The following is a 27,578-nucleotide window of genomic DNA, read 5'->3' as shown; positions in this document are numbered from 1 at the left end:
TGCTACTGAATTCATACACACTGAAAAGGGGGGAAAAAAAAGAAGAAATCCATTACTCAGAAGAGCTGGACATGAACCAGTGACCTAGAAAGAAAAGCCTTTATGACTGAGTCTGTGTCCTATCACCCTCCACCTCCTCACTGCCCTCAAGCCATCCAGCTTGCTTGAATTTTTCAGAGCGCTTCTCAGTAGAAGTCACAAAGCAGAGAGATGTGACGCTGCACATCAAGCTACCAAAAGAAAAAAGAAAACAACTGGAGCCAAGGGGCATAGTGAAGGTGGCTTCGCAATGACCTGGCTGATCTGCAGCTCCTCTCAGAATTGTTGTCCTGGTTACACTAATTCAGTTAAAGGCCAACCCTTCCTTCCCATGAGCGTAGTGAAATGTGAGTGATAACACTTCACCCCCAATACAAGCCCCTGAGACACCCCAAAGCAGAATCCCTCCCCACCCATTCCTCAAACACCATGCTGTCCAAACTTCTTGAACCACTTCCATCTTTGACAGACATTAAGTTTCTTTCCTCCACCATCATGTTCCTGAGCACGCAGTCACTGAAAGGCCAGATATAAGCCAACAACATCAGTCAGTCTGTTCCACGGGAGTCCGAGACATCGGACCTCGAAGCTGACACCCACCCATCTGCCACATGGAGAGTCGCAACCAAAAGGCTTTAACTGCGAGAGTCTCGGTGAAGGTCACACTAAGCTGCAGAGGTCAGAGGGAAGGTGCTGCAGTTGGGAAGAAGAGGAAGACTGATGCTTACAACAAACTTTTATTTAGTTTATGTTAAGGGCAAAGAGAGCCAGCTAGTCTGCCTGCCCCAGAGAACGCCCTGCCAAGACAGATGCTTTCCTGTTTTCCCAAGGCAGCAGTCGGGTTGCATCGTTTGCTACCACATTTGGAAAACTGGCCTATCTGACAGCAGACTAGAACGAGTAGCATTTGAAAGTACAGCTCAGGATCTTCATAAAGTCAAATTAGATGCCTAACAGAGAGTAGAAATCATAATGCAAGCATTGTTTGCATCTCTCAGAGCATGGGCAGCAGTGACAATTAGCCTTTGTCAACACCGAAGCTGAAGTGACAGCAATGTGGCTGGGTTAATTCTAATGACTAGTACAGATATACTGCCCTTATGTTCCTTTATAATGTTATTAAAAAACAAACAATAAAATTGCTTAAGCCACTGCAATTGTCTGTGGTTCCAAAGGGCCACATGCTGCTGCACCAGAGCATGGGGTCTCACTTTTTCTTCCCCTTCTCACAGAGGATTAAAATTGGCACAAAGACCAGAAAACTCTTATCATTTTACCTGCCACTGCTAACAGGTGACGGCTCTCAGAGGCCTACGTGAGATGAGGGGCTGAGCCTCTGTCCCAGCAGGCAGCTGCCCACGTTGCAAAGCCAGTGTCCCTTCGGCAAAGCCAGCCCTGACTGACAGGCCAGCAGATTCACGTGGGGAACCCCCATACGGCTCCGACCTCAGGCTGCCTGCCTGCAGGGGGGTCGAGGCATCTCCCGGGGCCGAGAGGCTACACCCAGCGCTTGGAGCTGGTGTCGTGACCTGTGACAAAGAGGCCATTTAAAAGAGGTGGCAGAGGACAGGTTGCATCCTTCCTTCTTCTTTCACTTCTAGTAATGCATCTGATCACAAGAGACTAGATTCAACAGCTGGAGATCAAGCAGACCTCAAACAAATTTCTTTTGGTTGCTTTATAAATAACCAATTAAAATAGTATTTCCAGAATGCTTTTGTCTCCTAAAGGCTTGCAAATTGGATCCCTCTAGAAATAAAGATCTACACACATATAACTGAGCAATCCCCTGGGGAGGGACAAGAAAGCACACAGCGAAAGCTGCTTTGTGAGAAGAGAAAACGTCACAGACACTTAAAAGGCAAGTAGAAATAGAAGCAGAGAAACTCAGCCCACATACTGCAACTAACACCAAAACCTTCAACAAATAACTTACAAGAGCTTCACTGACCACAGCGGTCAGAGCCTCCACTTTACATCCTGTGGAAAAATGGCTCAGTAACTTCAGGCCGCAGTGCCACAGTTTAGTCTGTGCTAGCAAAAGTGCGTCTTGAGGGTATGTTTGATACTGTTAACTTCCAGCCCTCAAAATAAACCGGACTGGCCAAAGCACTTTGCACAAGTAGATCATCATCCATGCCAGGCCTTTGCTAATATAATTCTTTTTTTTGTTTTTGTTTTTTGGGTTTTTTTTTTAAATAAATGCACGAAGCAAGTCTTCCTGCAGCATGTTCCTCAGACTTTCACTGCCATTGTTGCACGGAACCCCTGTAGTTTAATACAGGAGCTTTCAAGACTACAACAGAGGAGCAGGGCAGCACTTTGTTTTGCAAGCAGCACCAGCTTCTTGTAGCTGAGGAGAACCGGCACACGAGCAATTCCCCCCCGCTCCCCGCCCCAAGGGAGCCAGTGAAGAACAAAGTAGTTGAACCACAAAAAATGCAGCAGAACTATTCTTCATTGTTAATGAATGACTAAGCTGACCTTTACCCAAAATGAAGATAGGGAAAGGTTTTCAAGGAGGATCAACAGTGATCTCTGTATCAGGAACAATAAATATTTCCCTACGTATGGAAGGTGATGCGTTTCTTTCCTTGGTTGGCGTTACCACTGAGCATGAGAAGATCTAATCCAAAGCATAACTGAGTTTCAACACTTTCCACCACAATAAAAACAAATGATATCAGTAAACTAAAAACGTGAAACATGCCTAAGGCTTTGCAGAAGACAGCTCAGGCCTCATCCACTTTGGCAACTGTAGATGCGCTGGGACACTCCTTTAATCCACTTGCTATCACACAACAGATTGTCATACCAGGACACTCGTGGAACTTAACCCATGCTAACCATAGCTGCAAATTTATGAGGGACCAGCTGAACTACATTACATCCCTGTAAACATACTTTTATTTACCATGTAAGCAACCCTAATTCAGTTCAGTTAGTTCACTTCAGAAATGAATTAGGCCAAATTAAATCAAGGCTACTTAAATTTTGAATAAGAGCATCTATACAGGGATTTAATTCAATTTAATCAACCCACTGGAAAGGTTAACGAGATTAATTTTCTTGAGTAACCACATGTGGACACACTCTAAGGATGAGATCTTGGCAACACTAAAATGGCCAATAGCAATTTTGCTAATGATTTAATGGGACTAGCAGTAAACCCTAGAACAAGCACATGTTTATTACTAGTGGAAGAAAAGTAATGTTCAAGAGAAGCATTAAAGGATGAGGAGTCATCAAAAGGAACCACTAGCTCTCTTTGCAAACATACGCCTTCTGCTCTAGACTAGTTGGATCATCAGATGCGTGCTTGTTATTTTGTAAGAATTAAAAAAGCAAACAGACAAACAAACAAAAGGCCAGCAGCAAGGAAAACACATTTTGGCTGCATTTAGACAGGCATTCAGTACTATCCATAACTGCAGCTGATTTTGGTAGAGTTTCTACAGATTCACATTACTGTCAGAAAGAACAGACTCTGCCTCACACAATGCATTTTTTTAGCCAAAGCAGCTGAAGGGCACCTTTAATGAAGCTCAAAGGCACAGATGTGAAGCAGATAACATTCCCTCCTAGCAGGAAAGCTGGAGCCCAGTCTGGCTGACCTGAGGGGAGTCAGGGTATTGAACACATGCTAAACTGGCAACCGTACACAGGAGCCGTAGCCGGACACCCAGCAAGTGAGCGATGCTGCCTGCGAGCTGCCCTTCCCCTGCGCACGCCGAGCACACGGGGATTGTGCAGGGTGGACGAGGCTGCTCCGTCTGGCTCTCTGGAGCTCCATGCCCGGCAAAGCCTTCACGTAATCCATAGGCTCAAATCTTTTTAAGCAGGACGGCAGCGTTACCGGCTCCCTTCAAATCAGCAAAGCTGTCAGTATCCACGGTTCTGCTCGATACCCGTTTTTAGCCGCCTGACCCCCCGAGCAGCCACTGAGAGGGGCAGATCTGCGTGTCCATGGCCGGGGCGCTCTCCCAGCCCGGGGCTGAACGTCCGGGCAGGCGCCGGCAACAAACTCAAAACTTCGGAGGCGCCTGCGGGCACCCCAGCCCCGCCGCCCCCGAGCCCGCCGGGACGAGCCGCCGCCGCGCGAACAAAGGGGCCTTCCTCCTCCTCCTCCTCCTCCCGCGCCGCCGCTCGCTCTCTCCCCAAGCCGGGGGCACTTCCTTGTTCACCTCCAACCCAAATGCTGGCATTTGGAGCAAATTCTCCTAAGTGGAGTCGTAAATGACGTAAGCAGACGGCCACAGCTCTCCACGCAGCTGAACGCTCCTTTCCCCGCTCTCGCTGCCCATCCTCCCCCTCCCCCTCCCCGTCCTCCCTCCCGTCTCACGACCCCCGGTATCCGGGGGGTCCGACCGACACCCGCGCTAACTCGGGCGAATCCGGCTAAGACGAGCCCGTAGGAGCCGGCGGGACTCACGGCCCCGGGGCGCCCCCCCCGCGGACCGCACGGCGCTGCGGCCACTTCGCGCCAAGGCGGCGAGCAGGGCGCCTCCCCCGCCGACACAGCGGGCTTCCCGCCGGGAAGTTATAGTAGTAGTAATAATAATAATAATAATAATAAATTAAATAACACAATATAGGGTTCCCCCCGCCCTGCCCGACCCCGCGCGCCCCATCCCCTCTCGCCTCGCACCGGCCGCGCAGCATCGCCCCCCACACGGCCCCACGCGTGGGGTCCCAAGCACGGGGCACCCCCCCCATGGGGCACCCCGGCCGCCCCCACGCGTGGGACACCCCCCTGTGGGACACAACCCCCCTCCCCGTGGGACACCCCCGCCGCGGGGCGCCCTACCTTCTTTGACGCCGGGGAGCTTGGAGTGGTCGATGCCGATCCCGGCCATGCTGACCGGGGGGGCTGGACGCGCCCCGCGCCCGAGCCGCAGCGGAGCCGGAGCCGCGGCGGCGCCGCCCGCGCCCCGCGCTACAAAGTTGCCCGCGGATGGATACGCTGTAGCCGCCCGGCCGTACGGCGCGAGAGAGGGGACAGAAAGCCGCCGGGGCGGGGCGGAGCGGCGCGGCGGGGCGGGGGCTGCGCTCGCCGCCCCAAGGCGGTCTGCGGCGGGGGCGCCGCTTGGCTCGGGGCTCCCCGCTCCCCCCGGCCCCCGTGGTGCTTCGACTGGAGGAGCTCAGCGAGCAGGGCAGCCTCCCAGCGACCCGGCTTTATTCTTGTTTCACTTTTTTTTTTCCCCTCTCGGAGGTGCGAGGGGGGGCTCCGGGGCCGCTCGCCGAGGGCAGCGCGATGGCTTCTGGCTTGCAGGCGGCTTTAAGCAGAGCGGGCTGCTCTCCGGCGCCAGGTTACCGCGAAGCGCCAGCTCCGCTGTAGCCGAGGCTGCAGACTCGATGCTGTTTCGAGAGCAGCTTTTCAAATCACTCGGAAAGCTCCCTGTCTGCTCGGCTCACCTGGGCACCCGGTGAGCTGCGCTGTATCAGACCTACGGGACTTAGTGCCAGAGCCTTCCTGTCTGCACCTGGAGATGCAGACACTGTTCTCCCACCCACCCCTTGGAGTGATCCGACAAACAGTATTTGTGTTTTTTGCACCAAACTAGGAAATATAAATACATCCAGGTCAAATATCAGTTGCTCAGCAGTTATCACAGCTATTGCATACATACTTCCCTTTAGGGAAGGAAATCAAATGGTATGTGAAAAAGTTTGTAGGGATGGGCACATCACATGGCACCGATTGCAAGCCAAGCAGGCAGCTCCAGGAAGGGCAGCACAGCCAATAGGTTTCTGGGCAAGGAGTACTTACACAAAGCAGCAGCTCGAAGGCCTTTGAATCTGAGTAATACTCTGCCCAGCACAGATTAGATCCAACCTTCGGCAGAAACCAGGGGCAGACAGGGAAGGCAGGCTTACAGCCACAGCCCACTTTTGTCCTCTTTAGCCCAAGTGCACCAGGTAATTCAGTTTTTTTCCAAAAGCAAAGAAACAGCACAAGATGTCCTCTGGGGAAATGTAGCACATAGGAGGACCACCTGGGTTTTTGCAATGCCTAAGCCCCTCCAGGCTGTGCTCAGCATGGTGAGTCACTCTGGTGGACCCTGTTTAGTGTTGTGACTGTAAATAAGTACCTTACTTGGAGTATATAAGAAGCAAAGACAGTATTACCACATTTGACATGAGCAACCTCCAGCATTTGTCCCAATTGTCCCATGGCTCTTGTTTCACTGGTAGGATCAGATGCCATTCCCTGACCCCTCAGCCAAGGGGAACTCTTTCTCTGTGGGTCTGGGTCACATTTCCAGACACACCACGTGGGAGCAGGAGAGGAGGGCTGAGCCCATTTCCCACTTCCTTTCCCTAAGAGACCCCAGGGGTGCTCTGCCTCCCAGGATAACCAGAGCCCCAATGCCTGCCCTGTAGATGAGCTGGGAGGATGATGTAGCAGAATGCAAAATCTCCAAAAAAAACAAAGGAAATATCATCTCAATTTTATTAAAGAGTAAACACATTAAAGAAACTGTCTGGAGAAAAAAGAAAAAAAGAAATCAATTTACACAGGGTTAGATTCTTGCTATTCCAGAATTTCCCAGTCATGTTGTCTGAAAGTCAGGAATTATTCGCCCTTAATTCTGTCCCTTTCAGATGAGGTTTCCTCATCCCAAAAGCAAGTACACATATGCTCTGTATTTAATCTATACATAACCAGAACTGCCTTTACCTTTCTTGCAACCACTCAGGCTTCACAGGAAAAAGTCCCTGAATCATCCATATTCATGATCCCTTCTCACTTACACACATCTAACACACCTCTCATGCTTGTCATTACACCCAGTCTGAGGGCTGACAGGTCTCCGCCTAGAAGACTGTGGCACTCTGAGAATGAAGTGGTATCCTAGATCACTCCAGCTATACTGGCAGTCCCTCATGTGCTCATACATATGGGGATTAGCCAGCGTCTTGTCCCTCCAAGGGGACAGCTCACACAGATTATCTCCTATCACAGTCTCTGCTCTGCCTAGCTGCTTCCTTTAATCCCTCCGCCATTCAGCAGCAGCTGCACCTAGCACAAGCAGAATGACTGGATTGCTTGTAGATAATCCCCTTGGTTACAGCCAGCTCCATGCACAGGAAGAGCCCTGAAGTCTGTTTCCCATTTCTCCCAAGTCTGTGTTTTTATTAAGTCAGTATGATATTCCTCTGGACATACTCTGCACTTTACCACTGGAGGTTTCTATCATGGAAAAAAGCACTTATTATTGGACAAAAGTGGGGACAGAAGAAGAAACCAAAGAACCAGGAAGACAAATAAGTGGCACAGAAAGTACAAACCTGATACAGGTCATAGCTTTCCAAAACTGAAATATGGTTTTCTTCCCTTCTCTCACTATAAGGTATTCAATACAGAACAGCAGAAATTGAAAGCCTGAAATATTAACATTTACACAGCAGCTTTAAGGCAAAGCCAGCTTCAGAACTTACATTTATAAATGTAACTTTTAAGCCATCAGTGGCAGCAATCCTGGGTCTCAGTCTATGTAGACAGCTCTTTGCTCTCTTCAGCAATGAATTTCTATCACATTGATTTATACCTGGTTGAAGCCCAGACCAGCAGCATAAGTTAGTCAAAATCTGCACTGCACTCAGGAGCTACAATGTTGGACTGACATTACTTTGGCTGCTGTTAAGAGAAGTATGTGCCTGTCTACATATAACTTTGTTAAAGAGCAGCTTGGTACATGATTAGGGTCACAGTAGAGTAGTTCCTGAGGTTACTACGCTTAGGTTTCTACCTTATAAATCATGCGGCTCTGTGTTCTCCCTCACCTCCTTTACTTATGCAATGGTATTTGTTCTTGCAAGACTTACTGAAACTCAATGATAGCAACGGGACAGTGAGTTCTACCAGGACCCAGAGAACTTCAGGCAAACAATGTAAAAGCCATTTTCTTAGTGCTGGAAATGAGGGGAAAGTTTCTAACTATCAGAGCACAGAAAGGCTGGAACAGGCTCTTTGGAGGGACAACAGGAACAAAAAGTTTGTGATCAGGATTTGCCAACACAGTAGCCTAAGGCAGGATCCTACACAACAGACAGTGTTTCCTTTGCATTCTTGACATTGGACTTCTCTTATCTTCGCTTGATTTTGAGAGACATTCAGATGAAATCCAAGATTGGTAGATGGCATTAATCAGTCAAAGAGTATATGAAGAGTATAGAAGGTTTCAAATTTAACTACAATGAACATAAGATCTACAGGAGGACTAGAAATGAGAATTAAATAGGATCCAGGAAATTTGTTACTGATGACACTGCCACTGCAGCACAATCAGGTCTTATGTTCCCAGCAGTCCCTTCACTGCGGTGGATCTCAGATCACCCTCCTGACTCACAGCTGTATCTAAAAGCTGCTGCTTCTAGGCAAAAAGTATGGAAGATTTTTGCTCTGCTAGACTGAGACCAACTTTTCCTGTATAAATTGTATGGTATCTAGTACATTGTAGTGGGCAGATTAATCCTAAGGCTGGGAAGACTATCCCCTTTATTTAAGCTAATAAGACAACATTTCAATCTTATGAAAGCAGATACTTTATCCCATAAGAGCTTCTGTCTGAAGACAAGCTCATCTCATTGCCCAAGGCAAAGGCAACTGGGAAGCTGAACCAGAATTTGGGCTCAAGTGCATGGCGCGCACACACACACACACACCCCTCCCTATTTCATGAAATAACTGCTTGGGAGGGACATCTGCAAGGCTCTAGTCCAACCCCCTGCTCAAAGCAGGACTTTGAAATTTGACCAGGTTGCTCAGAACTCATCCAGGTAAGTTTTGAAAGTCTCCAAGGATGGAAATCACAATCTCTGGACCTCTGTTCCACTCTTCTCATTGTAATTCCTCCCCCTGACCTCCCCCCCTTTATGTCCAATTGGACTTTCCCTTGCTGCAACTTATGACTCTTGCCCTTGCACCATGCACCTCCAAGAAGTTTGACTCCATGCTTTTTAGCATCCAAGTATGCAGGTACACAGCAGTTACTCTCCATGGCACACCCTGGATACAAGGGGCAAAATCAGTGAGGTATGTGGTCCATTGAAGAGCCGTGGGTAGGAGCTCAGAGATGGCACTGCAGCTGGGACCGTGCCACCAGGGAAAGTCTTAAACCCCAAGAAGCCTCAGGACCCTCCCTAGGTGCCTCCAGGTGCCCAGTCCTGACCCTCAAACACATGACACATACACCACACCCAGGGGTGTACCCAGATTGTAACCTTGGTGCACCAGGTCCAACCTTACCCCAGCTCTTGACACTGAAAGAGTTCCTGAGAAAACATACATGAGACAAACCAGAACCAGGAAAAATAGATTTAAAAAAATACAGTCCAGCCTGGCCAGAAGAAAAGCCACAGTGAGCTTTTGGGGGCAAAGGCTGACAGGCAGAGGCTTAGAACCAGCAGCTAAGAGGGCCTTATACTGCTCAGTTCTTTCTGCAGTCAGAAGCAGTTTTGTACATGCTTCTTAAACAAACTGGGCATCTCTCCAAGTGTCATGTTGTCATTTTAGGTCAACAGGATAGCAACAACTGTGAAATAAATTAGGCCTCATCAAGATGTTCACTTTCAGCAGAACAGCTTTTGTTAAAGTTTCCTTAATGAGCTCAAGGCTGACTCCAGTGGGTGAGGCCATTGTAGGAATAGATGGGATCATTATCCTACCGGGAGGAGCATATGCATCAGTTAACAGTCTGTGCAAAGGGATGGAAAAAGTTGGTTCTGCATGTCTAATGATGCTGAGCATCAAGTGTCACACAAGCCTGTGTCCAAAAACTGTGGTCAGTGGTGACTACTGCCAAGGGACTGACTTTCCCTCACACCTGAGCTGAAGACACCACATTTTTCCCCTCTTTGACCTGCTTCATTAACTTCCCTGCTTTTCTCAAGCAAGCAAGGATACACTTTAGCAGATGTTTGAAGTCCTGTGCCAGAGGAGGCCAGTGAGAGGCAGCAAGCATTACAGCACTTGGAAAGCAGCAGTCAGAAGCAGGTGTGCAATTTACTTAGGTAGCTGGATGGTGCCTGTGGGAATTCAGGCTCCCTGAAGGACAAGGAGAGCAGGGGCATACAAGGACAATATTATAAAAATAAAACACATCAGGGCATTATGAATGGGGTAGTTGCAAATGATGAAACAAAAGAGGAACCTAAACTTGTGCCTGCATTTAACATAACAAGGGGCACTGGAAAAATTGAATTGCAGTTTTACAAAACAAGGGCCTTTCTGGACTTAAGTTGGAGAGAACCCATACAACCTGAAGTAGTCAGGTATTATGCTGCAAGCAGCTCAGTTTTATGCACAGATCAGGTGTTTGTACAGACTTCCCTAGAAGCTGCAATGTGAAATTAGCACTGCATCCCTGCCTGCAGTTTTACATATACAACTGCAAGGGTTATAGTTTTAGTGATTCCCCTCACCCCACAAAGGAAACAAGGCCTAAGAAGCATCTGGTGATTAGAGACTCAAGTTTCACATCAGCAAAAGAGGCCAAATGTCTTTCAGGAAGCTCCTCTACCAATAAAAAGGTTAGGTTAATACTGTAACAGGTACATTTGCTATTTTACTCTTCCCTTACCTGCTGTGAATCATGCCACTTCATTTATTCTTATAGGTCAAAAGAACAGAACCCTTATAACAGATATAATATCACTTAGTGCTCCACAGGGAACTGCCTGCAAGCTCTGTCAATGCAAGTATAAATGGCCAAATCAAGAAAACTTGCAGTGGGGAAGCACCCTTGGCCTGTACTCAGTCACACACAGTCACTACTACCTGTATGAAACTTCAAGGCATTTTGTTATTAGAGAATTTGGGGGGGGGGGGGGGGGGCTGAAGTCAGTACAGTTCTCACATGAGAAAAAACTGCTAGATTCTACTCCAAACAATTATTTAATCTACATAAAGTCACCTCTCCATTTCCACCCTCTCATTCTGTTTCTTCAGGAAAACAATATCCTGTGCCATCACTTGTCCCAACCCTGCCTCCTTAGCCACAGGGGGGCAAGCAGGCCAAGAGGTGAGGGATGGGTATGTCCTATGGTCTCAGCTGTACCCTTCATCTCTAGTTATGATTTTGCATACACAATTTTACATGCACAAAGCATTGATGTTCGCTCAAACCATCATTTTGCATCTCCAGAAGCTACCAGTTTCAGATGCTCTGTACACAAATGAAAAAGCTATGTAAGAAGTCAGGCCCTCAGAAATGCAAGGATTATGGTTGCCTATGCAAATTTCCTCAAAAAATTAAAAAAAAATATCTAGACTGTTTCAAATTCCCCTGGCAACAGAAGGTATAGCAGAAGACAGCAGCAGCACAAGCCCAACCAAGTAACCTACATTTGCCCTCTAAAGCTTCTTCCACATGACCTTTAGTGAGAAAATTTCCAAAAAAGGCTTTTTGTGTCCAAGCTAGTGTCTCCATCTTGCTGGCAAGGACACATCAGCTGACTGGTGACAAACTCAGGCAGCCTCACATTTCTACTGCATAGTGGAGGGCTATAACACCTTTCATGCCTCATTTCCCTTGCTTTTCATTTCCATGCACAGTGGCAAGCTTCATTAGAAACTGCAGCCCAAACCATCACTTTGATTTGTTGGCTTTGCATGTTTGCAGGATAAGTTATAGTGTCTACTCATGTCAATCACTAGAAAGGATAAAGAGGCTGAGATCTGCCATTACTGGCAAGGAGATAGGTTGGTAGCTGCATTTGTGGAGAGCAAGTCCAGCTCCAGGAGAGAAATCATACCTTGCTTGCAATGTACTGATTTCTTACCTCAGTCACCATTTTCACAAGTGGCTGTTCCCTAAACTCTTTCTATAACTGATAGAGAGGTTCTCCAGAGAACCAGATAGGCTGCTCCAAATCACAGCCTTTCTTCCACCTTTCTTCTGCCATTAGAGGACCCCTAGAAGGATTAACTTCCACAGGGTGGTGCTGCTCTTATGAAAACACTCCACAGCATCACTGACTGGACACCCACCATCTCTGCCAAGTTCAGGGATGTTGCTCACACTCCATCACCCAGGCAGGACACAGGAACCTACAGAAGATGAGTCAGAATGGAAGGGATCAACTTTAGTGTAAACCTGATGTTACAACCAGGTCATTCCAGACCATGCCTCTTTTTAGCACATGGTGTCCTGGGAGAGGGAGCCAGATTAGTCCATACACAGCCACATCACCAATATTTACCATTCTGGAACATCAGTGAAAATTACTTTGAAGCCAGCATGTCACAGCACACTTCACAGCAGAAGAGTTTTCTACACTGCTTTCATTAACTTGCCAGTAACTTCAGCCAAGTAACCCCTGGTCAATAGGGATGGAAGACAGACAGGAGTAGGTGCTCCAGCTCAGGACTGAGGCAGCTAAGAATGGTACCACTGCTGCCTCTGCTCTGTGTTTTCTTGACATGAGGCTGCTTCCTCCCACATCCCATGCTTCTGCATTCCTGCACTACTCTTTCAGCCCTTCACTCCCTCCAAGAGAGTGTTTTGGAGCAGACTGGTTCTCCAAGAAGCTAGATAGTTCCCTGTCAGTCCTCAGAATTGAGGTGAAAGCCAGGCAGACAGCCCAGCTGCACTTCTTACCCCTCTTCTGTCTCTGTCACAAGGCATTACTTCTCTAGTGTGATCCACTTCTGACAGCAGCAGGTGATCTGTGCCCTCCCGTGGTTACTTGCAGTGAGGCAATGAGTAGAATAATTTTACACCCTGCCTTGGACCTTTCCCTCTTCCACCTCTAAGCAATGAGACAGTTAAACCATAGCAACTAATTTTATGGCAGTAACAGGACAAGCAACAGCTGAGTCCCAAAGACAGGCACGTAGAAGGGGGAACAAATTGCATGAGTCAGACTAAAAGCTTCATAAATATTGACTGGTTTTAATAGTCCCCTGAGGAACAGAGAATCTCATTTTATAATAACTACATCTCTCTCCCCATTATGCCTTCCCTCTCAGGGAACTGCAAGGGGGGCTGCTCTCTAGCTTATGTGCCCATTATTTTAATTCCTTTTTGCAGTCAAGAAGTTCTGTCAGAGAGTTTGCACCACGCTCAGCAGCAGAGTATCTGAGCGCCTTCCAGTGGTGCTTTGAATAATGGGACTGGAATGGGTTTTGTTCTCAGGTATACCCCAGTGTGCAAGTGATATCGGCAGGAGAGAAATCAGATATTAAGTGCATAAGGTATTAGGCAGAAGAGAACAGGGTGTTTTTTCAGTGCTTTCTGCTTTGATTCCTATCAGGTGAAGAACATTTTAGAGACATGGAGAGGCAGAGAGATGTAACAGGAATGTGGACTGAAGAGACAAAGGCTATGAGGTCCTACAACAGTGATAAAAGCAAGAAAGCAAATACCAAGGAAAAGAGAAGGGACTTGACTGCAGAGAAGGGGGACAGTTGCTTGGGCATCTGTGAAGGGATGGGGAAGGAGGAAGTACATAGTGGGGTAGGGGAGTGCACTGTGAATCACTGGCAAGGAGTGAGCCCAGGCCAGGGAGCAAGACAGCCACCACCTTCCCAAAAGCACATACTCTGAGGGGACCTCCCCTTTCTTGCTTGCTATAAGCTCCCAAACTTCTCTCCTCTTCACCAGGGATGTTAAGCCCATAGGATGTCTCTCCCTCTAGTAGGCTTGTCCCCTCCTCTTTTCTAAATTCATTTATCATTCCCCATCCTTGCCTTAGAAGTGTTCTAAGAAAGCAATACATAAAGGGAAACTCCTGTGTCACTATGCAGCATAAAAATCTACCTCCACCAACTGGTGCTACCTGGTTTCAGTTGAATCCCATTCTTTGTGCAGAGGCTGTAGGACAGAATTAAAAACACCCCGTTCTCCAATCCCTAAGAAAAGATTCTTTCCTGACAGATCCTCCACAGCAGGTTGTTCGCTTTGGGAATCAAATAGCAGCTAAACTGAGACTATAAAACCACAGCAAAGCCCATGGGTGCTGCTGAGGCTCACCTGGAATACATGCTACATGTGATGTTTTTCAGAGCTTCCTGAGAACAAATGAAGCAGAGAAATATATCCTCCCTGTCTTCAGACCCAAAATGTATAGCATACAGAGCAGTCTGGAAGCCTGCCACTCCAAGCCGGCTATAGGAAATTGTCCCTCCAGGTTCTCCTGCTTTCAGCAGCTCAACACTGCCTCCTGCATCTTACAGATTGCCTGAGAAACATATTGATTTCTTGCCTGAAGTTTACTCTGAAGCACTAAGTGTCACTGTTTTGGAGGAAGCCAAGGTTAGGTTATTTGGGAACTGCATCTCTTCTAGGGGCTGTCCTACCTTCATTAAAGTTAACAATACAACTCATACTGATTTCAAGGAAATCCAAATTTTATATAACATACCTCAGTCTTTCTTGACCCACGGTCTGCTGAAGTACCTCCTTTGCAAGGGTCAGAGAGAAGGGATCAGTGCATAAAAAGAGCTGAATATATTGTCAGAGAGCAGCACAGGCCAGCTACTCCCTAAGGGATGGGGAGCTGAGCACAGTAACACAGGTGACAGGGCAGGGGCCTCATCAGCCAGGGTCTCATCCCACAGTACCTGAGTGAGGTGATCAGGGCAGGCCAGGAGACAGCAACCAGGTTTGACCAAGATCCCAGATCCTCAAGCAAGTTTGTCTGATGAGGCAGGTCTGAGGCCAAGCAGGGAAGTCAATCCACAGGTCAAAATTAGGCCTGGTGATGTTAACCATGGTCAGAGACAGCCCAATGATCACCAGGCAGGTTCACAGTGATGAGACAGGTCTGAGGTCAAGCCAAGAAGTCAGCTTGCACATCAGAGTCCAGATCAGCATGGTCTACAGCCAAGCATAGCTATAGCTGAGCTAGAAACCAACACTCCCACAACATAACCTAGGGAGGGAATAAAGGCCCAGGGCTGAGCTTAAATAATGCTCTTGGACCTATGGGCAGAGGATGTGGGTGGAGGTCCCAGGTGACACTGGTCAGGGCCATTAAGGCCTACCAGTTCTCTCAGAGCCCTGACACATACAATCACCTCTCTGAGACTCGAGAGCTGCTGCAGCTGAGCTTAGTCGGATCCAACCTTCCTAGACTGAGTCTTCTCTATTCCTGCCCTCCAGATTGGTTGCTTTTGTCCATTCTCATCAATTTTCCAGTTTGATATCATATATATTACCTGCATAGCTTTATGAGAAGAGAACTTCTACATGAAGACAGATTAGAACCACAGATGTTAGAGAAGGAGCTCTGATTTTTAGTTTCTGGTTATCTTTGAGCTGTAAACACAGGTGGCCAGTGGATGATGTACAAGATATAATCACTAAGTAAGTGAAGTAATTGGGAAGATACGGTGACTATGTTGTTTTTTCTATTGAGATTAAAATATGTAAGAACAATAAAATGTAGCAATTTTCCCAGCAACTGGACAAATAGTCTAAAAGCAAAGACCTTTTCCAGGTAGGAGTCTTACAGAAGCCCATCACTACAAAGCATCCATCTCATAGCTGCAGCAAATGTAAAAAGTTCACTAGTGTCTGGCAGCTGGCTGTCAGATATCTATTCATCCACTCACTCAGGGCATTCTCCACACAGCTTCCAATAATCTCCCTCATAGTATGTAAAGGTAGAAGACTGTCCTTCACTTTACCCAGAGCCCTCATTTGATTCAACTGGCAACACTACATGTGCAAGTTGCTTTGGGAGGCTGAACTATCTTTTGGGGAGCAGTGACCCATGACTGGAGTTACTCTACAGTGAAAGAGAAAATCCCAAGGAATAGCTCATTTTCCTGCAAGATCCTGCCAATTGCCAATGATGTCTCACAGCCAATGGTACAAAAAACTGGTCAGAGATTTGATGGATTCTGCATGGACTTGTATGAGACAGGGAACTCCACCGTCTATATCAATGCAAGGCCAATTTGACAGCAGATCTGAAAATAGACTGGAAGGGACCATTTAATACCAAGCAAAACTGGACTTCACCTTCCCTAAGAATTTGGTTTCTATCAGAGCTAATATCATCCACCATGGACTCCAGTCCAAGGTGGGCTTAGGGAAACTGAGATGGATGGGAAAGTATCCTGAATGGGAGGTAGGTGTCCTCTTGTCCAAAGGGAACTTTAGAGATCATGAAAAATAAAAGGGATATCATCTGGTTGATCACTGGTTCCCAAGACTGAGAGGAAAGATAAGTTTGTTTTATTCCTATATATTATATCTGGAGGGAAAAATTGGAATATTTCCTCAGTAGAGAAGTATTCCTTTATGGAAGTATCTCATTCATTTTCATAGACACTTCTTGGAAAAAATTGGAGTCCTCCCCCCATTTTTTAGTAAAAAATAAATATTAAAAGTGATATTAACAGACTAGTCATCCTGTAGCCATCCTGGGTCCAAAGCAAGTTGTTGGCAGAACTGGGGACCAGAAGCCAAAAGCCTCAAAATGGAAATGATATCTTTGAGTTAAGATGAAATGCAGGTACCATCAGATGCTGCTTCGTTGGTTAATCTGGCATGATGCGGTGTCAAAAATGCACATGAGGTGATTCACTAGGAATGTATGTACAAGTCTGTGCTTGGTCAAAGCGGAGTACAGATGACTCAATTCTGCAGATCATGATTGGCATAAGAAGTGAAGTGAAGAACAAAGTTTAGCACTGTTATTATTACAGCATTTCTCTTGGTAAGGTTGTAATAGCATGCTAGTAGCAGGTCCCTGATCCATAGAGATGGGCAGGCAATAAATAGAAGCCAAACCAAGATGTCATACCCTTAGAACAGACATGGAATATGTGCAACATGCCTCAATGCTTTATTCTAAGCTAATGAAATGTGGCTGTGCAACCAGAACAGTATCTGACCATCACTGTTTTTTTTTCCCTTGGATAAAACTGGAGGGGGTTGCCCATCCTTGATGTATTCCATATCTGCTGCCAAACCTGAACTCCCCCAGTGAGACACAATCCCAAAATAGGGTGTGATGCTCTTCCCGTTGACAAAGCTGTAAGTCACTGTGAAGGAGACACACTCGATATCGTCCAATCAGTTAAACGAAAAGAGTTCTGCCTCTCTGCTTCCCACCGTTTCAGCGCTCATTCCATCTTATGTTAATTAATATAGGCACTAGGAAGTGCAATGATAAATTACAAAAACCCATTAACCTGATTCTGTCCAAACTGGTGACGTATGGTAACTTGTACGTTAGACAAAATCTTCCTTGCTAATGTGGGAGTCCTCGTGTCTGAACTCCATTAAAACAACAGCCTTGAAAAAATATTTTAATGTATCTACGTATGGAATGTATATCAATGTGCGTGGACAGTGCATGCCTGTGGGAACATCAGAATTCATTAGATCAGTCTGATACGAGATATATTGAACAGGTTCCATCTGACGTCTGTTACTGGGTTGTTCTGTCCACTCCCAAAGGAGTGAATCATATTGACAGGTTGAATTATATCTCAAGAAATTTTTTTTCTCCCCTCCTCCAAAGGCCATTTGCAATCACAGCACATCCACTGCCTCTTAAAAGTGAGCTCATCTGGCACTGGGTTGCACTGAAGTCCTCCACCGTGCCTGAAGGAAGAATGCTTCTGGGTGGTGGGAACATGGAGAAGATGTGGTCTCTTCCACTGTCCCTTGGAGTGCTAACCATCTTGACCATGACTGTGTATGTCCCATCTACATGTGGAGAGCCTTATTTACTACAAGGTAAGCTGGAACACAGACTAGATGACACAGGTAGGTGGTTATTTTTTTGTTTTGCTTTGCTGCTTCTCATGGCCATGCAACACTTGTTTGTCCATGAAAGGAAATAAAATCAACCTCGAACTATACTAAACACTCAATTCACCTGGGTGCTACCCAGGGACTTGCTTATATTAGCATGACCTATAGCTGTCCTTCTGGTCTAGCATTGGTTGTGTGGCACATTCCGTTAATCAGTAAAAATACCAGATCTGATGAAATCTGTCTGGTAAGAGTATCTCTTTCTTTCCTAAAAGAAAATTTCCAAGGAAAAATATTGCAATATCAGAGAGTAACAATCCTAGTATGTACCATATGAGATTTGACAGCTCATAAATGTCAGTGGTAGGGTGCTGCTGAACTTTCTTTATTCAGGAAACTACTTTTTATATCTTCTTCTCCCACAATTTAAATTAATCTTAGCTTGGACTTATTCTGCAGGGAAATGTCAATCATTAATCTTTTCTCTTATAGAGACTTGGCAGTAGAAAAAAAATCAGCTAAAAATAGGCTAGAAAATAACATGTTGCTTTTCAAATGATTTTTCCTCTTATATCACCTATTTTTTTTTGTACTGACAACCAAAACATTCCTGTGGCCACTCTAGCTAAATATTGCTGCCATTTAGCTTTTCATAGAGTGTTTATATTGTTTTTCGCTGTAGCAAATCCCCCAAATGACTAAAAATAGCTATTTTAAAGTCATAACTGCCTTTCAAGCTTAGGAAAGAGGGTTAGAGCACACCACACTAACTGCGAGTTTTCTTCAGCGTGCAGCTCTGCTGACTTCCCCTGGTTTATTTCTTGAGATCACAATCAGGATCAGTGGCTTCAGCTGCAGCATTATGCAGTGATGAGTTGGCCACGTACTTGGACCATCACTTTGGCCAGGACCCCTCTGCTTCTAAGGATTTATGTGGCTGTGGCTAATGGGGCTGATTCCCACACACTCTTGAGCATCCTTCAGGCTCATCTGTTATTTTTTTTTGTCTCATGTCTCTTTTGTCTTTGTCCCATCATAGTTATATAGGGTGGATAGTTACCTGAGACTAAATCCTTCCTTCTCACCTCCTTGAAGGGAGTGAGCAGATGTCCCAAAGATCTTGGGAGAAGAGAGAAAAATGCCTTTCTGCATCGTTTTCTTCCCCTCCCCATGAATTCCACAGGCATCTTCTAAGGCTTCGCAGGGTCTGGGTGTGGGGCAGGAGTATTCAAAGCAAAAATTTTGGGGAATGACCATTCTCCCTGCAAAGTCTGGCTCCCAGCCTGCCCCTCTCATAACGAATGTGACATCCAAATGTTAGATGATCCTGGAAACCTGTATGGCAGAGCTGGGAGGGTCTTCGAGAGCCTTCACGGCTCTGAATAGAGTCTGATCCCCTGTGTCCATTGGACACAAAAAACCCCGCTGATTTCACAACCACTTCTGAGGGCATAGTCACAACCACTAGGGAAAAAACATTAAGAAAAGTCCATAAAGGGGCCTCATAGGGAGGCCCAAATTGCTTTATGACATCAGCCTGAGGAAGATTTTTCTTGGAAAACAGGAGACAGCTACCATAGGAGGTTTTCTCAGACAAAAAAAAAGCGAACCTAATTTTAAATTCCTCCACACTTCAGCTATGCACAGGAATAATCCTTTAATACCACTGGCAAACAGATAGATTAGCACCCAGGCTAGACCAAGCACAAGGCTGGACTGTGGGGCTGCAGAGCTCTTCAGCTATGCTACACATATGTCAGCCCCAGCGAGGAGCTAGTTCCCACCTCTGTTGGCCATGGGAAGATGGATGAGGTGAGTCTGGGGAGCACCCATAGCTTCGAGAAGGAAGAGAACATCTCGCGGGTTAGTGATTGGCTTTGCAGAGACTTTGAATACATCCACCTTGCAGAGAGGGTCAGGACTCTCTAAATCTGGGTGATGTCTCCAGCTCGCTGCAGCCAGTCATGCTGAAGAGGCTTCATTGAGACTGGCCAGCAGCCCAGAGCTGGCAGTGAGGGTTCCCCCATCCTGCACCCTTTCAGTGCACAGACCTTACTGCCCAGACATTTTGTTATGCATTCACACATCTTCCACCTTCCTCAAGCTCCTTCCACTCCGGGGAAGACAGGAGACATTTTCCTTCTACTTCTTATCCTTAATTTTTGTTTTAATGTTGGGGCTGGAGGGTCCATCCTTTTTGGCATTAGGGAGTGACAGAAGTGTGTTTTATGTGCTGCAGAGAACCGAGTGCATCCGGAGAGAGAAGACACAAATCACGAGGACACATTGCTGACTCTGCTTCTTAATAAGAAACTTGCATGGCGGAGACCAGAAAATATTGGTAAGCAAAAGGGATGGAGATCTCAGCTTCCTGCAGCTGTGCTCATATGGATGCAAGGAGCCTGCTCCTTATGTGTTGAGTTTGCTAGCAAATACAGACTGCTCAGAAAGTGGAGAGAGTTCAGGTCCTGTGTTTCAGTGTGCTGCCTATATCTGATTAACAGCCGGTGTTCTGCCTCGTGGGGCTGGACCTGCTTTTGCAATGCAATGCAAAACTGTCCCAAAATTTACAGCCTAGATCCTCAGACACTCAATGCTGAGCTGCCAAGGGAGCATGTTTATGTATGTGGCATGACTAATAATGAAGAGAAATGCTGCTGAGTCCCTGCACCTCTGCCATCCCTGGGATAAATGCTGAATATTAAGTTCAGAGCATACAGCAGCTTTGGGGGTCACCTTTCCACTTGCACCCCCATATAGCCATAGTGCTTTTGAGATGCAACTCAGTGTCAGGCTGGCATCTCTTGAGCACACAGGGCGCTAATGTTTTTGCAGACAGCATAGGACCGAGATCCCTCAGGGTCAGGCGTAAGCTGGGATAACTGTACTGGAAGCTCCCGCCTGAGTTGGAGCCATTGTTATTGGTGGAAGAGGGTCAGACAATGGGCTTTTCCCACACCGCAGAGAGGACATAGACAGGGCACATGTGGGCTTTTCCTGTCTGTCCTGACACCAAATTTAAGGCCATTTTGCATGTTGTGCCAGGCTCCAAACTCAGGCTCACTGAAGAGGAACTTGGGCTTTCCATGACACTAGGCATTACAATCACATGGATTATGGAGGTCAGCTATTCCCATGGCCACCGCAGTCAGGGAAGGGTTTAGGCAATATGTGGTGGTCTCGGAGCAGGAAGCTGTTCTTTCCTATAAAAACAGGAGAGAAAGGGGCCCAGCAGAAATTGTGTCATGAAAATCCAATACATCAAATCACTTAGTGCTCTTCCCCAGCCTCTTGTTAATGCAGTGAGGCAGTGGTTAAATGATAAATATAAATAAATCAAGTCCTTATACTAACAAAGGCATTCTTCTTGCAAAGGAGATGCATTCAAAAAATAACATTTTTATGATTGGTTTATGGATTATTGCACTTATTACTCCTAGAGGAATGGCTGCATTTTATGCCAGACAATTGAATATAATGAATCTCTGAGCAGAGCACAGACAGAGGATTTACAGCAGGCAGTTTCTCAAGGCATCATTCATAAATTAGCTTCCTTCCCCCTGCCTGAGATAATCTGTTCCAAATTTCGACCACTGTTCATTTTCTATTCATAGCCGTCATTGCCAAGCTTACAGTTTGTGGAAAGTTGAGCCAAAATAGGCACTTGAAACACTGAAAGAGGTAAAAATGTGTAAAATAATAATAACAAGCTCTCAAGTGGCACTTTTCACTTGTAGAGGTACAGGACTGTTTGTCTGTACCTTAATGATGTGTAAAGACACGCTTAAGAGGAACCTGACTAAGGTCATTTCTGGCACTGCCAGGAACAGAGCCCCATGTCCACTCCCAGCCCATCCCCAGCACCACACTGTCTCTCAGATCAAGCCATAATGTAATACATTTGCCTAGGAACTGTTACTTTTTCTGTTTTATGAATATCTGTCAGATAATATTCAGGATCTTTCAGCTAAATTGTTTCCTTCTTGAAGGAGAAACTGAGAATGCAATTAGCTCTTTTTTGGCACCCTTCTGTTCAGTTTCAAATGTGAAAAAAAAGCCCAGTTTGGCAATGTGTCTGTGTGCTGAAGTCTTATCTGAAATCAGGGGAATTAGATGCCTAAATCCCTTTGGAGATCCAGACCAATGTCTGCAGCCACTGTCAGAGTAGACAAAGGAGGCAATTCTAGGGCTGGATTTTTTGGCTTTCTTGTGGGGTCTAACAGGGACATTCTTTAGCTTTTTCTTGGCTCTTCTGCTTACTTTTATGCTTCTTTGGTAGACTGGCACTTGAAGCCAGCTGTTTGCTTTGCATTCCCCTCCCTGCCTGAGAAAACTGCCACAGTCTTCACTCAGCTTTGACTGGGATTTTTGACTGAGCCCATCCCATGGTGGTTCATTCCATTGTTTCAGCTATCTTATTCCAATAGTTTCACTGTTTTGATATCAGTTTGACATCAGGCACCTGGAATAAGGTACCTCAGTCTTCAGGAGTGAGACTGAAATCTCATGTTCCTTCCTGAAGCTTTTTCTATTGCTAGTCTAGGCCCTTCCCCGTTCAGATGGAGGTTTTAGATTGCATTCACTAACTCCTCCCACATCCTGGATGGGATATCTCAGGGCAGCTTATTCAGCCGTGTGCCTAGGCTTTTGACAGTCTAGTGCAGTATTGCTCAGCCTGGAGCTCTCTAAGAAGCTGCCCCCAGATCCTAGTCCCTGCTCAGGGAAGGGAGGGTGAAAGAGCTAGAGGAAGCAGCCAGCTCCCCCACTGCCAGTAACTTGACAGCTGCTTCCACCACTCCAAGGGAGGACAAATAGAGGCAGCTCTTAGGCACAGAGCTCCCATGAGCCCACACGAGAGATCCCTGCTACAGCACGGCTGTGGTGAGCTGTAACACATGCAATAAAATGGTGCACTCTGTCCTCCCTCCTTCCTCAGGGCAGGTGCAGCTGTAGGGGTTTTAAAGAACAGGCACATCTTCCATCCTCTCCAGTTCATGAGTTCCTTATGCTCCCCTACCATTTAGAAGTGTCAAATCCATGCACTCACTGGTACATTACTTCTCCTGTTGCTACACTCTGCCTACCCTGAAGTTTGCTCACTTGTAAAGCAATGGACTATGCTAGGCTAAGTTGATGTCTTCTGGCTTCTGCCCACACGGGTGATATAAGAATAAACCAGCTTTAAAGGGAACAATGTGAGTTCATATAAACAGCCAGTGACAGAAAAGCTAGCATCATAGATTTGCTGTTATCAGCAAAAAGCAACAAAGAGATTCACCTGAACTGATACCACCAATTGACCTTATTGAACCAGTCCCCCTAAGGCCTTGGTGAATGATGAAAGAAGCTTCTCTCATAATGGAGAATTAGGGTAAAGCCCCACAGAATTAAACAGAGAAAGTCTACCTTTTCGGTCCTTGTTTCTGCTACCATAGATTTGGAAATCACTAACAGGAATGAAATGATAAATAGGTATTTCGTAATCCACCCTTTAAGAGGTTAAATGAAGAAACTGTTTCTGATTTGAGCTTCTGGAAGCAATGTGGATACTGATGTTACCCTGTCCTTTCTTGCAGATTGGGAGCTGGCAAAGAAATTTGAAGAGCTTGAGCAGGTGAGAGAAGCAAATGCACAGATGCATATATGTACTGTTGCATGAATAATAGCTCAGCTAAACAAATGTGTATATTGTCTTTATATCCTTTTCTATCTTTACATCTTCCTGCTCTTCATTCTGGTGCAGCAATATAAGAACATATCACACAAAGGAAAAAGGAGAACCTGGGCTAAAGATCTTCACAAGCTGAAAAAGATAAAGGGGCAGGAAACCGATCACCTAACGCAGTAAAGGCTGAGACAGCTCTTGCCTCTGCCACCAGTGAAAGGCCAGAAAGGGCCAAGCCAGGAGAAAAGAGTTGCTGAAGGAATTCTCCATGGATGAACAGGCAGAGAGAAGGGGAGATAGTGCTGCCTTCCCATGCTTTGCATCAGCTGGCTGCATCTAATAATTTAATTTGGAGGGATAGCCACTGCACCAGATAAAATCCAGACTGAATTTTCCCTCAATTCTTTCCTAATAAGGGAGGCCCTACCCGTGGTCAGGGCCGTGCTGTGCTATGGACTGTGCGCGCGCGCACACACACACACGTGCAGACAAGAGGAAGCCCCATCCTATAATGGGGTTTCAGGAACAGGGAATGGCATGCAGCAACTTTGATGTGGCTCCCACTGTGCCCCAGACCCCACAGGCAGTGGAAGCCCTTTTCACCCTCAGGCCAGATACAGGTGTTCATGTGGATTCTGTAGGTCCTGCTGAGTTCCACTCATCAGATTTCTGATTTGCACTGAAAAAAAAAAAAAACCAATGTGGCATGCTAGATATGGGAGGCTCCCATATCTCCCCCATCCCCTCAATCCAGAGCTGAGGGGTATTAGATTGGGCTTCCTGGGACTGATGTTGCCAAAGCAGAAGTCTAGATGATGGTCATAGCTATTTCCAGCCCACTGGAAAAGGAGAGAGTAGCTACAGATGGAGAAAAGATGCTGTAGATTTTCCCCATTGTGACCAAGGGAAGCTAGCAAGAGCAGAGGGAGGGAAGGGAGTGGGAGCCACAGCCCAGAGGAAGAGAGGTGTGATGTTCTCTGCTGCAGTGGCTGGATGACTGCACTCCCACCCCTGTGAAGCAGCACTGACTTGAGTCTTAGTGGTACATTATCCTTCTACAGAGCTTCCTCTCCGTAGGGGTTTGGATTGCACCAAAGGGGAAGGGCAGAGGGTGCCCACACTGCTGCCATGAAACAAGCAGCTAGGGGGAGGAGGAAACATGGGGTTAAGTGTGAGTGCTCCAAAGGCAGAGCCTCCTGGAAAGGTCCTGTTCCAGGGAAGAACTTGTCCTCTCCAGTGATGCTGCCATCCAGGTTGTCTGTACATCCTGCCCTGAATTGTACTGCGCTTTCCAGCAAGCTGCAGAGCTCTTCATGATGGGGCATTTGTTCACTGCTTTATTTGTTTTTAAACAGCTGGAGAAGTTGAAGGATCAGCTCTCAACTGAGGAAGGGTCAGAGGTGGCCTATGCCTTGGAAAGTTTGTCAGCATCTCAGCCTAAAAAACGCGGTAGGTTTTGAGTTAGTCTGGTCTGTGGGTCTGGCTGGCTGCAGCCATCCAGCCAGGGCTTTCATTGGTGCATCTTCTGTTTCCACAGGCAGCATTTCTGGTTGTCCTGGCCCTCTCTTGCTAATGACTGACTGGTTTAACAGCTGGTGAGGTCTTTGTGTAACCAAACCTTGCCTGCTGTTGGGTCAGATCCAGTGGGTCTACAAATTCAGGACTCTGCTGGACGCAGTTAGTGTTGCACCCTTCTTTTCACAGAGGAACATGGGGTTATGTGGGCAATGACTGCCTTTCCAGGAAGAAGTGTATGAACACATTCCCTCAGTGTGCCTCTCATTTTGCTCTGGGCACAAAGCTAGTGCTGAAGGCATAATGAGGCATGTGGACTGCATGTTTTCCCTGCTGTCAAGGTCATTGCCTCCCTGAAGAGAAAAAAGGAGCAATTGTTTGTGCCACTGAAAAACAGCAAAAAAGGATGCGGAAATCAACCAAGAATGCAGGGAGCTTGAGATCTTAATAGGTCCCCCAGTTGGTCCTCTCTGCCAGCAAGGCAGGATTGCTCATTGCCATACCTTCTCTGAGATTTTCCACTCTGTTTTCAATGCCTCAGGGAGTATTTTTCACTAGTGCTCCTGCTATGCTGTCCTTGACAACCATGTGAACAACGCCATTAATGCTGACTTTCAGTGGATTCCTTCACAAAGAAGTGGCAGCTGTAAAACAGAAGTCACTGATGACGGATCCAGACTAAAAACAGGAGAGCTCATTTTTCCCTTACACCTGGTGCTCTATGCATGTGCAAGCTGACAACCTGTCAAACAGGCAAGGGAAAACCCCCTTTGTGTAAGTGCTTAGGTGATCCTTAGAGGATCTGCAATTTAAAAGCAACCCTGGAGGCTGCCATTGATTTGGCTGATCTAATTTATGCTCCTACCAGTCTGGAAGGTTCCAATGTGGATAAAACTACTTTCCCCAGTTAGGTTTAAAGCATATTCTGCCAGAAATTAAAGCAGAGCATCTCTGCCTTAATCTAAAGTCTTTCTAATTTGGGAAGAGCTCACACCTGAGCACTGCAGCTGCCATGGAAGCTTTCTCCAAAGATCCAGCCTTCCAAAACCAAGTAGATATCCCCTCTTACACTTGCAGCTCTCAAAGAATTGATAACAGGTGACCTGCACAGGGTTCAAAGAACAGGGCATGCTGGTGATACAGTTGTTTTTTCCAACAGCAAAATCCCCTTCTTCCCCTAATTTGTTTCTCTTGGAAGATCCTACAGAGATCAATGGTATTTTGGGGACAGCTGGTAGCAGAGTGGGAAAGTCATTGGGGTTTTTTAAATATCTGTAGGCACCTTTTCTTTCATTGTTATGACGAGCTCAGGTCTCTCCAAGTCAGCAGCTAACTCTTCCAGTCAACACCAGGTGAGAAATCCTGTGCATGCTTCTGAGGCAGCAAAACTACTGGCCAATAAAGACAAAAAAACAAACAAACAAACAAACAAACAAACAAACAAACAAACAAACCAAAAAAACCTGATATTGCTAAAGCAGAGCAAAAGCAAAAGAAAATCCCTACAAAACAAGTGTCACAGAAACAACTCTCAGGCCTTTTCTTTATATTGCAAGAAGCCAAAAGATTCACCTTCCTACAAGTGTTATATGAAGTCAAAGCTGGTTATTGAGATGTACACAAAAACCATGATGGTGGCTCAACACCGCAACTGCCTCAAGACCTGGGGCTTTTGAAACTCATTCCATGACTAGAATGGGAAGTTGTAAAAAGTACCCTGGATACTAATATCCTTCTTTTTTATCCTTCCCCAGCCTGCTTCTGGAAATACTGCATCTGAAGGCTTGCCGGGACCAGACGATGAAGACAAGCACTTCCTCAAACTGCCTTGCTGGGTATTAATGTCTTAGAGTTTGTTCTGTTATCTCATTGTGCTGCTAATTTGGATGCCATCCGCTGAAACTGCACCACAGCCAAGTCTAACAGGGACTGTGACAGGAGCCAGTAGCCCACTACCACTCTCCACTGTTCCTTCCTTCCAGGTTTAACCTTCCCTGATCTTCTACCTGGCGGACATTTCCCAACTTTCATTGATGCCCTCGTGTATGCCATTCAGTCTGCTGCCCTTATGAACTCTTCCTCTTCCCACCAGGTTCCCCAAGGCACCGAACATTAACTCAGTTGCCCTGAGCTTGGGCCTCTGTCCACCTGCACAGATGTTGCTCTTGGTGGTGTCTCAGTTTCCCCTTTGCCTCCTAAAAGAAGGTCTGGGATGACCTAACACGCCCTGTCAGAATAGGAAGGCAGACTGGGGATAATGTGAAAGTTTCAGGGCTGGCTGCCCAGGCTTGCTGAGACAGACTGTTTCTTGTTGTGCCCTGTCACCGTACACAGTCGATTTGGGGGAGGACAGGCACAGAAGTCTGGGTCCTTTGGATATAATTCCAATAAACATTTTCTGTTGCACAGAAGCACGTGCTGTTTTATTTCTCATCCCTTGCAGAGGCCCAAGGCGGCAGCATGTTTCCCTTGATGTAGGCTCATGTTACCTAATGGGCCACGTTAGGTTTACTGTGAAAAAGGCCCGTATTAAACACCCAGCTATAGCAACACAGGTCTATTTTATTGTGCCTGAGCAGCAGGCCCTTCCTTTTGACCAGGACTGGGAAAAAAATGGCTCTTCCCCACAGAGATGTGCA

The 27,578-nt window shown here is 46.5% G+C and overlaps 2 protein-coding genes across 3 annotated transcripts in view; one reads left to right on the top strand and one right to left on the bottom strand.

The window, feature by feature from the left end:
• The window catches only part of CCDC50 (coiled-coil domain containing 50), a 47,464-nt gene extending 42,386 nt beyond the window's left edge, over positions 1–5,078 (bottom strand). The window contains exon 1 of one of the 2 annotated variants that reach the window (XM_026093481.2): positions 4,847–5,078. In XM_026093481.2, the coding sequence (XP_025949266.2) occupies positions 4,847–4,895 (49 nt within the window). In that variant the 5' untranslated portion in view covers positions 4,896–5,078. The remainder of the gene's footprint in view (positions 1–4,846) is intronic. The other variant, XM_026093482.2, reaches the window with a different exon arrangement.
• Positions 5,079–17,617: 12,539 nt separating this feature from the next.
• On the top strand, positions 17,618–26,719 carry UTS2B (urotensin 2B). Its single transcript, XM_026093543.2, has 5 exons — positions 17,618–17,771; positions 19,999–20,100; positions 23,336–23,373; positions 24,780–24,873; positions 26,694–26,719. Exons 1-5 carry the CDS (start codon positions 17,618–17,620, stop codon positions 26,717–26,719), a joined length of 414 nt encoding a protein of 137 aa, XP_025949328.1.
• Positions 26,720–27,578: the final 859 nt, after the last annotated feature.

This window comes from Dromaius novaehollandiae, chromosome 9 (assembly GCF_036370855.1).
Source record: "Dromaius novaehollandiae isolate bDroNov1 chromosome 9, bDroNov1.hap1, whole genome shotgun sequence".
Taxonomy (NCBI): domain Eukaryota; kingdom Metazoa; phylum Chordata; class Aves; order Casuariiformes; family Dromaiidae; genus Dromaius; species Dromaius novaehollandiae.
Note: the sequence above shows the minus strand (reverse complement) of the source record. Positions and strands in the feature narration are given on the sequence as shown.